This window comes from Dermacentor albipictus, chromosome 4 (assembly GCF_038994185.2).
Source record: "Dermacentor albipictus isolate Rhodes 1998 colony chromosome 4, USDA_Dalb.pri_finalv2, whole genome shotgun sequence".
Lineage (NCBI taxonomy): Eukaryota > Metazoa > Arthropoda > Arachnida > Ixodida > Ixodidae > Dermacentor > Dermacentor albipictus.
Genome location: NC_091824.1, coordinates 144143684 through 144157331, shown reverse-complemented (window position 1 = coordinate 144157331; position 13648 = coordinate 144143684). Strand labels below are relative to the sequence as shown.

At 43.6% G+C, this 13648-nt stretch overlaps 1 protein-coding gene across 5 annotated transcripts in view; it reads left to right on the top strand.

Annotated features, from left to right (window-relative positions):
- The first annotated feature begins 878 nt into the window (after nucleotides 1-878).
- LOC139059380 (uncharacterized) overlaps nucleotides 879-13648 on the top strand; it is a 30525-nt gene continuing 17755 nt past the window's right edge. Inside the window, exons 1-4 of one of the 5 annotated variants that reach the window (XM_070537707.1) lie at nucleotides 879-1233; nucleotides 8366-8459; nucleotides 11699-11866; nucleotides 12986-13167. In XM_070537707.1, the coding sequence (XP_070393808.1) occupies nucleotides 11755-11866; nucleotides 12986-13167 (294 nt within the window). In that variant the 5' untranslated portion in view covers nucleotides 879-1233; nucleotides 8366-8459; nucleotides 11699-11754. Of the gene's footprint in view, nucleotides 1234-3177; nucleotides 3327-7138; nucleotides 7307-8365; nucleotides 8460-11682; nucleotides 11867-12985; nucleotides 13168-13648 lie in introns of all 5 variants that reach the window. The other 4 variants (XM_070537706.1, XM_070537708.1, XM_070537705.1 and 1 more) reach the window with 4 other exon arrangements.

Genomic DNA, 13648 nt, shown 5'->3' with positions numbered 1-13648 from the left:
GCCTCTCCTTGGCACACGTTTGAAGGGCCGTCTTTATTCCGTTTCCACATTCGCGTTTCTGCCGACCGCATCTTGCTCTTAGTTAAAGGGATTGCTTAAGTGCAAGCATGTGAACCTGTGTGCACAAATGATTCACAGCGCTTCTCGTAGAAGCAGTTATAGCTATATCAAGACGTTAGTGAAAAATTTATATGCTGCAATGCAACCGTTACGTTTCCGGCGACGTGCGCAAATTAGGTTGTTTAGCTCGGCATGCTGTCGTATGCCGCTTTACGGTGGCCAGAGTACTCTTTTGAAAGGATCCGGTCGCTAAGTGTGACGACTGACCTCTACAGAAGTGGGGGGGGGGGGGGGAGGCAAATTGGCGTACATTCACAGCGGAGTAGACTGGACTGGTGCGTGTCGGGCGCCACACGGTGAACTTCTGATCGATATCAAATTTCTCGGTTGGGATTGGCTCCTTTGCGCAAGCTGCGGGAGGCAGCCAGTCACGGTGGAAAATTACAATGCGGCTTGATCACGATCGAAAGTGCCTTGCGCCTTCTGTTGATTGACGCAGCCTTGGAGAGGCCATGGAGCTTTTGCCGCTTTCAACGAAAAGCCGAACGTGACGATTGCTGATGATCAAAGACAGAGTTTAAAAGTATTACTTGAGAGGAAGTATATGCTGACAGAAAAAAACTCGGTGGGTGCCCTACACTCTGTGAAGCAGGATGACCAGCGAAACTGTGTATGTGGGCCCTAAAATGGTGAACCCCACCTCCGCCGCGGGTCGGCCCGGCATTTCACTATCTTCAGGATCGACCCACGTATGGGGAGTTTTTTTGCTTACAACGACTCGAAAATTTTCTTGGACGGTAGAAGTATACAGCTTCGCTGTAAAATTGGTCACAGAATGTTTACGCAGACTCGCACAACGCGCAAGTACCGCAATAAGGTCTGCACCGAAACCGAAACCTTTCGTAATACAGCGCCACTACAAAAGCTCATGCGCTATGGCTCATGGCTGTTCCTAGCCCCAACTTGTGGCCCTGGCTGTTTCTACTTTCGCAGGCATCGTCGATAGGCTAAAAATCGTTTCTTACTTCATTACGAAGTTTATGTAGAGGTTACAGTTATGTTTGGTTATACTGCTGATGTGAGCTCATGGCTCCTATCACTGGTGCGCGGGGACAACAGTCTTTGTAAATAACTGCGCCATACAGCTAAGGGAGGGCCATTCTGCGGATGCTAGTAAGTCTTTATCGCTTCGTATTTGGTGCGGGAATTAGTGCGATTTTGTGGGCATTCTGTGCCGAAATCCTGACCCAACAGAATGAACGCTGATTATGATCTTTTGGTGAAATCGAAGTTCCAAGTAGTGTGCCTTTCTGCATTTCGCAGAGAAATTGCGGGGTGTAGCTGCATCGACGCGCGCGGCTTCCGCCTCGTTTAGTTTCAGGGAGGTCGGCTCCTGCTTTCAACTGGTAATTAACTAGCATTGATATTAGATGGCTAGTTCACTTTTAAGAATTCTAGAGAAACGCTATGGATTTGTATCCACGTCCTCAGCTGTAGAACTTTAACGGTTTGACAAGCGCAACGGCTCTCATTTTTTTCTAGTCGCCAAGCAAAATTTTGGAAGCTTGAAATAACAACTTGCTTTCGTTCTGCTCGTTAATTCTAGTGCGAACTAACCTTCCGACTTTGTTGAGTTTTGTGGCGAACATTTAAAAAAAAGTATATCTATTGCATGCATTAAGAATTAATATCCAATATACAATTTCGTCAATGGTCATATGTATGTGTTCTAAATAATTTTTTTTAATGGGCTTTTCTTTGTTCGTTCGTTCATAATATTCCTGTCGTATTTTCAATTTCGATCATCGTTGAAATCAAACTGTATTAGACATTTCGACCGCAAGTAAGAGCCGAATAGAAAAGAGCTGTGTGGCTCAATTGCGGGGCATGATATACATAGACTTCGAGTTGCGTTGATTCGAGCACACTGGAAGGTGCCTGTGAGACGCCTACCAGGTTTCCTTGATGTTGCACGAGGCTGGCGAATTGCTCAATACCACTTTCACAAGCAAAGAAGTACCTCTCGCTAATCACGTTGAAAACATGCATAAGGAATCCCATTGCTGTTTCGTGAAATGGGTGTAGAAAGTACCGGAAAAAAAAAAAGCAACAATGGAAATGATGCCGGGAGGCTGTTCAATGACATTTTGAATGAACCATAAAGTGTGGCTAAAGTTTTACTAAATACTGACGCCGCATCAACAATATCACATTATCACATGCATCGAATGATCTCCATGTGCCAAGTATAACTTTGTGAAATATTTGTATATTCAGATGTAGGCAAATCTCTTCTTATTTCTAGAAATATTGTACATGACTGGGGTTAATGTGTACCTGCTTGCAAGGGCAGGTTTACTATCACTTGTGACTGTGGTATTGGTAAGTCAAACACAAAACAAAGCTGATTGCTATCTGAGTTAACAAACCTAACTCATCGCCAATAAGCCCTAGGTTCAGAAAAAGATTCTTGGAGGAAGTGGCATAAGGCACTTTTCTTTCAAACCAAAGCCTGCGTGATAAAAACCACAGGACTTGGTGTAGGCAGGTCAATGAAGTAAAGCCAACAAGAATATCTTCTTGGTTGAAGTAAAGGGGCACTGCAACACTTCTGGAAATTGTTAAGAAAATTCTCTTGATCTGTAGATAACACTGCAGTGAACATGTGAGCCAACCAAATTTTAATTTGCTGCATGTAGCAGGAAGCCGACAATCTCGCATGACAGATCGCTTGCTCTCTCATGTGGCTTTCAAGCCATCCTCTGTAATATCCCCCTATATCATGAGGTTGTGCCTTCCTTTCTAAAGCCATTGACAACACTGGTGTTCCACCCAGTACAAGCTCACCAAATCGTAATCAGCTCACCGATGGGCTCATGCAGTGCTTGAACCATACTTTGACAAACGTACATTTCAAGTACACATTGGCAGACAACTGTGATAGGGGCTTTGCACTACCACGCCTGACATTTGCGTGTAATTCCTCCTGCTGTGATACTGCTGGATCAGTATCATATTTTACCTTTTGTTCGGACACGAAGCAACTCCACCGTTGGACACATTTGTTCCTTTCACTGCAGCCTCAATCATTGATTATGCATGTGATACCATTGACAGGACCACGGAGTAAAATATACAGGAGGGACAACTCGCCTGTCTTGCAATGCACTTGGGACTGCCACTAATGTCTCAGCGATAACAGGCGCCCAGTATTCCACAGTTCTCTCTGCCTCTGCTCATTCCTTTCTTCTTCGTCGGTTTCCAAGGTACTCTCCTTCCTTTCTTCCTTCCCTAGTTGTGGGCACCAAATATTTGCACAGTGCTGTGGTCAAGTTGAGAAATGGAATGTGTTGTGAGCCCCTTTCTGCTATAAAAATGTCTAAGTGGCCAGACAACACGCTTTCGCTGGTGTCGCCACTTGAATGGTATATCATTACGGCGCGTTCACTTGCAACTGCAATGAGTAAAGATGTAATCAGCTGGTTACAAAGAGTTTAAAAAAAATTTAATTCTGGGGTTTTACATGCCAAAACCACGACCTGATATGAGGCACACTGTACTGGGGGACTAAATTAATCTTGACCATCTGGGATTTCTTTAACGTGCACCTAAACCTAAGAGTGAAAAAGTATTGTGTTGAAGTAGCCCATCACTGTTATACTGGCGCAGATAAAGGCAATAACAGCATACTGTTTGAGTGGAGCAGCAGGATCATATTTACTTGGATGGTGCTTGCAGGCACTACGCTAATATAAGCAGAAAACAACATGAAATGCTTTGAGCCCCGTTCTGCTGCTACATTCATGACCATTACTTGAATAAAATTGAATTGGTTTTGAGCAGTGTTACAGCATACAACAAAAGTGTGATGATGTTCCTGAAGGCTTGCGGTATGGCCTTAATAATTTTAGGGCACTGTTGCCACCAGTCACTGAATTAAGTGGTGTAGCAGGGGATGTTAGCCTGGTGGCAAGACTTGTATGAAATTATAACATGCCCACTGAAGCATGCTACGACAGGCCGAAATGCTCTAAATTGGAACTTGAACACAGACACGATGCGGAAATGCTCAAGTAAGCAAAGCTATACATGAGGTTTTCACTCATTGATAGTGTGAATGCACATAGACATGAGGTAGTTTACAGCTTTTCATGTAAATTTTGCATTAGAAAATGTAACTTTAGTGAATGAATACCAATGTAAAAATTGAATTGTTTAATAGCTGCTACAATCACACTGGCACTTAAAGTAGTAAATTTTATGCATTTAGATGCAGCAAATTATCCTGCGAACTTTGGCAGAAGACAGGATGTGCTTGCTAGTGCGTGCAGAGAGCGCCACATGGGTAACAGCAGAAATGTGTGCATATCTCTACAATAAACAAATTAGTCAAGAAACAAAGGCCACTAGCCATGCCGCACTTGGGCCGCTGCAGGCAATGTAGTTCTGGGTGCTAGTAACAAGTTTCCGTGCCATCTATGATTTATGCCACAAAGCAGCTGGCATGCCGGAACACAATGGCACTCTTGTTTATCTTGCTCCATGGCCCTGACTGAGCTCGCATAGCAGCGTGGTTGTAGTGGGTTCGCTGCTTCCCAAGGCAACCACAAGTGCCTTTATGATTAGTGGCACTGTGATGCAGGCTTTGCCCCCAGTTCTCTCATGCGTCTTTGGACCCACCCACAGAACGAGGTTTCTCAAAGAGCTCCTTTCTTGTTAAATGAGGTCATATGTGCTTTTATGAGCGACTGGCATCATGTATGAGATCGTACTAGCCAGTTCCACTATGTCTTCTACCCCGTTGTCTTGTGACATCTGCATCTTGAGGTTCAAGGTCTACCACCTGTTCATTGCTGCTGCTGTACCCAAAGATGTGATGAGGCAGCATTTCTGTTGCTGGGGGTTGTGCTATGTGACACTGTGCTGTGTGAAGATAGCGGCCAATACATTGAAGATAATGATGTGCCTTTCCTCTTGTGTGCCGGCCCTTATGTGGGCCAGTGCTTGCTGAGCCCAGATGTGTAAATGCACCGTGTGAATCGTTTACTGCCTACGTTACTTCTCTGTAATAATAGTCTTCTTTCAAATGCTGTATTTCAGCACATTCTTAATGCTTGCTTACTGAATAATTGCTTTACGTGTGCTTAAGCATTGTACAACATAATGCCTCTGTTGGACAAGCTTCAGTCCAATTACACAGATTATTTTTGTTTAGTTGGGTCAATAGAAAATCAACCAAATATTTGTGTACTGCCCAGCATATATTGAAAATGCAGGTTTTTGGTATTCATTCTAACAGAAGTCTTCTGTACCTGAGGGACTCATTGCTGAGTTTATGATGTGATGCTAATGTGCATATTTGCTGATTTCAATATGATCTATTTTAAGATATCGAAATGCAAAAAAATTGTCATAGCAACCACAGGGTATGAACGTGAATCCTGTGGATCAAAATGGTTCTGTCTTAAAGGGCCCCTGAAACGGTTTAGACAAATTTTGTAGACTCGTAGGGTACAGCAAAAGTTAATCATTTGCACCACAATTTGTGTGAAATGTCTCGTATTAAGAGAGCTATGGGTGATTACAAGTTACCCTCCTCCATAGTCAGGCATTTTCTCCTCAACTGGTTCGCCGAGTGATCGGGGCTAAGTTCCGCCTTCACTGGCTTTGCGTCATGATGGCACGTTGTGTTGTCAACTTCTGGTTCTCTAGGAGTGAGCGCGTGAAGCCTTTCCAAACTCTCCGCCAGCTGCTTGGCAGTCGACCCCAAGCGAGAGCTATCAAAGCAGCATGCGTTGCGAGCATTCTGTCGAAGAGGCGAACGTGTCTGGTATTCCGGTAACCACAGGCAAGCTGGCTGTTTCAACAGATGGCTGGAGGCATAAACTCAAGCTGTTGAAGGAACTTTAGCGTAGATGTACGTGAGTGGCCTGATCGCTCTGCACGGTTTAGCCACTTGTTGGTGCAGAGCTTAACCAGCCAAACAAAGTGCTAATATTGCTCTAACCAAGTGTGAAACATTTTAAACATTTACAAAAACAGTGTGTTAACAATTACACTTCTGCGAAATGTTTACATCAGCAACAAAGAAGAATACATTTCATTACTACTACTGTGTATGGTTGAGCTCTGTGCCACGAGGTGGCTGCACCGTGCAGACCATTCACATTTGCGCTTCTGCTCATCCCGTGAAATGACATGGTCAAATGGCTAGGCCCTGTCTCCTTGCACTTGCGCAGGCATGTACCGGGGGGGGGGGGGCGAAATTGAGTGGCATATCCCACCCCTCTACCCACCAACGCCGCCACTCCTTACACACATTCCTAAAGCGCCGCCAAATCAATGTTGAGACTTGACAGCTATAAGGTGGTCAACATTTTGCTGCCTTTTTAACTCCTTTTGGATGACAGTATTTATCGGCGTCTCCTGGGGTGTGAACGCCAGTTTTCTCATTGATTCGGTGCCCACGTGATTAACTAGAGAAGCATTCAGTTGTCACCATCTATTCAACGGCCACGCACATGGCTGTTACTTCGTTAGTTCAACCTTCTTCGTTTAGACTCATCCAGGGACCAGGAAAGATATTCTGTTCATAGTCAGCTGGTCTGTGTTCTTGAGGAACGAGTTGCAGCCAGAGAAAGTGCCAGTTGAGTTTAACTTTTCTTTGTGCTTCATTATTAATTTGAGTGGTGGCTCGCCGCAACGCTGGCAGATCGTCGAAACCACATACCCGCGATATGGGTTAAATAAAGTGCAAATTAAAATAATGCGAAATAGTGTCCATCATCAAACCCTGCAATAACCCTTAAACCCATAAGCAATATGCTGTCACCCGTTACCTCGTGTGGTTTTTCCCTAATTGTACAGCACTTTTTGTGCAAAATTGGCAACTGGAATAAGCAAGGAGTTGAGAAATTAAGCCAAGGCAACAGCCAAACTGGGAGGAAAAGCGAAAATTAACAAATTTAACCATTGTGTATGAAATATTTATGGATCAACACCATTTTATTTAAAAAGTAGAGAAAACGCTGTTGGAAGTGGAGAACAACCCTGTGCATTTTGAATAACACCTTTACAGGTACCAGTCGAGCCGCCGGCAGTAGGCACTTCTCTGCTGTGCTTACGTAGGTGTTTTTGTAACCTTCCGCGGTGGGTGCAGTACGTCTAGAAATGCAGCATCCTGCGCTCTACGCGGTTGTTCAGGACTGGCGGCCATGCATCGCTGCGCAACCTCCCAAATAACAATGCAAGTCGGTTTTGGCACTTCACTTGGTAGAGCAGTAAACAAGGGATGCAAAAGAACTGTGATTGTTCCGCATATATATACTTCTCTATAATTCTTCCAGAGCTAATAAAAACAAAACAAAAAAACCCCACTATAGTCGGATACAACTTAAGTCTAAAGTGAAGCCTCGCGTATACCCTCATAATCACAAGCCACTGTGCCCCCCCCCAGGTTGCAAATAATTCGTACTTCAAACTTTTTCTGTTACCGCAAAAATAAAATTATTAGCTCGTAAATTTATACATTTTCCCTCGCCTATTATAGTGGAGTAGAGAAAGCCTAAATGTTTATTAAATTAAAATAAAATGCTTGCTTTGCTGCAACTATTTAATGTCAAGTTTGACTTCAGTTGGCAGTGAAATTTCATGAGTAAAACGGGCTCAGCAGTGAAATGAACTGTACTGCAGACTTTTGAAGATTTAATTAATTATGAAGTTTTATGTGCCCAAAACCATGATCTGGTAATGAGGCACGCCGTAGTGGGGGACTCCAGAAATTTGGACACCTGGGGTTCTTTAATGTGCACCTAAACCTAAGTAGGCGGGTGTTTTCGCATTTCGTCCCCATCGAAATGTGGCCGCCGTGGCCAGGATTCAATATCGCGACCTCGTGCTTAGCAGCCCAACGCTGTAGACACTAAGCAACCATGGCGGGTAGACTTTTAAAGAGTGAAATGTTCAGACTCTATACGCTTTGTCCATGTCTGTTGCACATCTCATTGCTTCAGTCGATGAAAAGACTCTTCAAGAACAGCAGACGCGCCAGAGGTATCAAGTACGATGCCATTTTGGAAAGGCCGCATGACGACAATTTTGTTTGCTTCTGTGATTGGCAGGTGGAGTAACACAACCCCGCGCGGTTCGTGTGCCTCGGTTGCCAAATGCGTTTTTTAAAGTTGTATGCTACTATAGAAATCTACTATAGCGAGAGGTCTTCGTCTTGCAGTGGACATAGAAAAGGCTGATAATGATGACAGAAATCTTTATTTTGCACTTTCGTTTGTTTACTTGTTCTTGGCAGTGTTCTTCCTGCCCTTCTTTCCTTTGCAAGTTCATTCGATGTGGTTCCTTGTTTACCAAGTAAAGAAGAGGTGCATCTCCCAGGTCTACTAACCGTGAGATACACCTTATTTCATTTCGCTTTTGCTGGTTTACGCGTCTTTATGGCAAATGGCAGGTGTTATTCACATTTGTACTAGTAAAGGACCCCCCCCCCCCTCATTTGCATAGAAAAGTTACCTTGGCGTGCTCCCCCCCCCCCCCCTCCCAAAATATATCCTGGGTACATGCCTGTGCTTGCGTTTACCCTAATACCGGACTCGCGAAACGATATTGCTTTAGTAATCTTCTGGTCTAAAGTGACGGCCACAAGCACGCAAATCCTGGCGCCGATCGGATGGTGGCAGTCAGATGCGCTGTGGCCAGTCTGCTTGTCTGCTGCCTTGCAGAGGGACACGGTGTCGCAGCTTGACATATTGCCAGTTACTACGTTTGCACTCCACAACACGACAAAGTCGAATCATAGTGCTTGCGAAAAGACAGACCGACTCCGACCGTGAAGCTCTCGTCAAAATGAAGCACATTGTAACACAAGCAGACGATGCTTGCTGTGTGCCAGAAGTTTAAGTGTAGTTTGAGATTGTTCTTGTGCACTCTCTTTCTGTTACTTTCTTCTTATAGAAGCAAATTAACTAACATTCCAACTATTATGAACATTATTTGTTCACCATAAAGCTGGAAAAATTATCGATGACGTGCCCAGGGCAGCCAATCTGGTAGCTCGCCCTACTGACGTCAGTTGGGTGATTTACGTCATATGGGTAGGGGTGGCTGAAAATTCTGCTCAGCAGTGTGCTGCGATCGGCAGCGATGTACATCTTTAAAACCTTATAATAAATTACACACTTTACGCATATCACTCAGATCTGTTAATTAATGATCAGAAGGACCTACTCTAATGACTCGGTATGTTTGTACAAAATCGTCAAAATCGTTTCAGAGTCCCTTTAAGTACCTGCCTTTGAGATATAGGGACAAAAAAATGTATTTCTGGACGACAAAGAAAGAAAAAGAAAGCCCTGTTTTGGCAGTGTATGTATCAAATGTATCAAGGCACAATGTGGGAGTGAGAAACAGTGATAAAAAAATATCTGTATCCATTTTACTCTGTAGAGTGAATGTACAATGAAGCTTGTGCAGATGTTAGACAAGTGCCACCGCCCCAGCTGGTGTTGAATGATGTTACAAAAGCAACGTATGCCACACGCACATGCTCGTGTGCAGAAGGGTAGCATACATCCTCATTCTTCTAGGCTGTCCACCAAGTGAAAGTGCCTTGTTGTACTAAATTGATGATTAAAAGTAAATTGTGTCAGAAAATCTGATAAGTACAACTTACACACAAGCTGCAGACATGATAGCTTCAGATTGTTATTCGAGTATACGCAAAAACATAAATCTGTTATGCGAAAACTGAAAGACAAAGCACTTTTCAAGCTGCTGTTCAAGGTCTGTGTCTGAGTTGGGGTGGCCGCTAGGTGGTGGTACCATTAACACAGCATACATCCTCATTCTTGTAGGCCCTCTGCCTAGCGCAAGTGTGTTATTTAACTAATTTGAATTTCTCAGTGTAAAATATGTCTGAAAATTCGTAAAGTACGATTTACACACAACCTGCAGCCATGATAGCGTCATATTGTGTTTCAAATATATAAGAAAACATAATTCTGTTGCACGGAAACTCAAGCACAAACTCCTTTTCCAGCTGCCGTTTTTTAACTGAGCACACCATGAAAAATACTGACCAACTAGAGGCTAGCAGATTCGCTGCAACATGAGACCACGAAAGGGGAGGGGAGGGGGAATGGATTTCTAGAATTGAGCTAGGTGTGGTTGTCACTGCTTCACAAATTGGCTGAAGCTGCTCACAACCTTTTGTGGTCCTTCCTGCTGCCTTGGTGTGCACATTCTTTTTGACCTTGTTTTAATCAGTTTTGAGTATAAGCCCTGTGGTGCCGTAATTTTGGGCTGTGAACACAAAAGCTCTTGAATGCACTTTCTGTCACACAATATGGCATATGACAATGTTCAAGGAGCTGGACAGTTGCAGACAATTGTTCTATGTTGTACAAGTGTGTCGGCTTACGTCACCATAAGCAGGCAGTGAGGTGTCACACTTAAGAAAATATTGAAAGGTGCTAGCAGAAGGTTGCAGAAGAGAAGGAGGTTCGACTGCCCTCCGAGCGGCTCCGTGAATAACTTGGGTACCTCCCCCTGTACCTTTCGCAAGCCACAATGTTAAGTTTAGCTGGACCTAACCCGCCGTGGTTGCTCAGTGGCTATGGTGTTGGGCTGCTGAGCACGAGGTCGCGGGATCGAATCCCGGCCACGGCGGCCGCATTTCGATGGGGGCGAAATGCGAAAACACCCGTGTACTTGGATTTAGGTGCACGTTAAAGAACCCAGGTGGTCAAAATTTCTGGGGTCCTCCACTACGGCGTGCCTCATAATCAGAAAGTGGTTTTGGCACGTAAAACCCCAAATATTATTATTATTATTATTTAAGTTTAGCTGGACCAATAAGCTTTAGGTTGGAATTGCATACAGCTGATTTTAAGCAAGAGTAGTGCTTTGTTACCACCAGATGAGGACTCTGATAGGTGCTCATTAAAAAGCTGCAAGCATTCAAAATTAACCTGATGCCTTCCGCTGCAGTACAGTCTGGATGTTGCTTTGAAACATCGAGTGCTTTCAGTCATAATCGAAATGATATAAAACAAAGTGCGGGCACTGACACCACCTTTACATTTCCACATGAGCTCCTCTCAACAACATAAATTTGGTGCCATATGAAGGTCAGTTACTTGCATGATTATGAAAAACAGAATCTACATTGCATTTAGTAATAAATGAAACTTCAACCTGAAAAGCTGTGACTTTAATTTTTTTTTCTGCATGAAAAAGACCCAAGTGCACAAAAGTACTGCAAAATTCATGATATCGTAAGAATGTTCTCAGCACCGTGGTTCAGGTGACATAAAAAATAAAGGATTACAGAAGTTCGACTTTTTATTTCTCTATTAATAGCAGTTTTTTGCCGATCAACATTGGCAGGGAAATTTCTGATGTAATTTAACAATGTTAAGGGCAAGGACCCCTTCCACAGATCTTCATGTACCTTTGTCCTGCGTCAACTGAATGCCTTAGTCTAATGTCCCTATAGGTCCAATATGTTTAATGAGACATCCTGTGACCAGAGTTTTAGTTAAGGCCTGTAAATTATGCGGACGAGCCCATCTGCAGTATGCGACTGTCAAATGGGAGTTCTGACAGAAGCAGTTTGTGCTCTCGGCAGGGGGCAGAGAGAGCTGGCCCAGTGCAGCTGCTGGTGGTTCCTGCCCTGTGCTGAACATGGAGACCTCGCCTCTTCCACCTGAAAGGTCGCTGCCCCTGGCGCAGCCCTTCCTCTGCCGCCATGGCCACGAGCCATCATCACTGAATGCCTCCTCGATGCACAGGCATGGTATGTGCCTGTTAATTTGACCTTTTTTTATGCCGCAGGAAATGAGAAAAAAAGCTAACCAAATTTTCCAGAAGTGTGAACAGACATGCCATGTTTGCAATGAAAACGTTCAAGCAATCCATAATAAAGAGTAAGACTTCACACAATGCCACGTATGATGATGATGATGATAATGCAGCTTTACACTTTGAAATGGGTGAACTGCTATGCAGTGCCCCAACATTGACAAACAGTGTCATATATAGTGTAGAAAATTGGAAGCGAATTGACAGATTTACTTGTTCCTGGTTCAAAACGAGTTAACCAGTCCTTTGTGTCCTGTACCTTTGAAGGCGTTATGTTGGTCATTGTTTTAAAAAACATGGCAGATACTATTAACGTAATTTCAAATTATGGTTTACAATGCTGTATGGTACTGATGTAGTGCTGGTTGAAAATTTAAACCTTTTCACTTGTGATGGTGGTATGTGTTTCCCACATTTTTTCCGAAGGTGTGAAACAGTTATCTGTACGTGCATGTAACCTGGAAGTATTAAACAGCAGCAGTGAGAACTGCCCTGCAATGTTTCTTTTACTGGAACAGCAGTTAAGAGCTGAAAACTTGACTTGCTGTGCCTGCTTTATTAGTCTGTTCGTCCTGAACTCATTTGAGTTTTTTCCATTTGCTGCTGTTGTACGCAGTAAATGAGTTCTGCTCTGGAGGAATTACTGAGGCCTGCTGTTTCTTCATCTTTTGCTTCTTTTCTTGTAGTGCAGATAAGTGTAATACAGAAGGGCCTTGATGATGTGAATTTGCTGCAGTCAGACAAAATGTCTGTAGCATTCTAATTTTATATGATCTGGAAACCTACAATCATTACAGTAAAATGCAACTTCAAAGCAGTTTGTGTATGTTATTATCCTGAAATTTCTGCCAAGCTAGCTCATATTTCTGAAATTATACTTGGTGTGATACTGTGTCGGTAATAATGTCTTTCTGTTTATTGGCTTGACTGGGCCTGAAAGGCACATTAGGTACAAGCCATTTTTTTTTCTGCCATGTTGGCTGGCTCTTGACTTAGTGTTGGAGGAGTCTACCTAGCTGCAGAAATTAGAGCTGGAGGCTTTGTTTACTTGCAGCTGATGCAAGGTCATCCCTATGGCTGATATGGCTGCGCAAGTATGTCATCCTCTGCCTGGTGTGCGGTGGCTCTGCTGTCTTTGTTGGGGTGCTATTCATTGCTATCTACTTCACTCTGAAGTCGTACACTTCGTCCCTGCAGTTTTTCGAGACCATACCCACCTATGTACCTGCTGCGGTGGTAAGCACAAGGATTTTACTGCATTGGAAAAGTACAGCTAGTGCGATTTAAACATTGTTCAGCATGAAATGTGTGGAACATTGTGCAGTTGATATCACCGAATTCAGTGAGCGTTTCGGTAGTGCCTCTAGATGGGCACACTGTGTTTGTACACATGTGAGGTCGGGATTGGCTCCGTGACGGGGGGGTTTGAATAGGGTATAAGGTAAAGGGACGCTAAAGAGAAAGAAAAGTTATTAAAGCTTTATTGGTAAATTACACTTCTGCCAAAAAAGCCACTCTTACTTAAAGAAGAGTGGGTTTGCATCTTTTCTGGCTTGGTAAGTCAGAAAAGATGCAAAAACGAAAGACTAGTGGCAGTGGTGCCTCAGAGTTCCCGGACCGGCTTGCTGTGAGGTCATGGATTTCAACGGTGTCTGCTTGGGCCCAGTTAATTCTTTATTGGTAAAGATTAACTGCATCATATTCTATAAGAATCAAG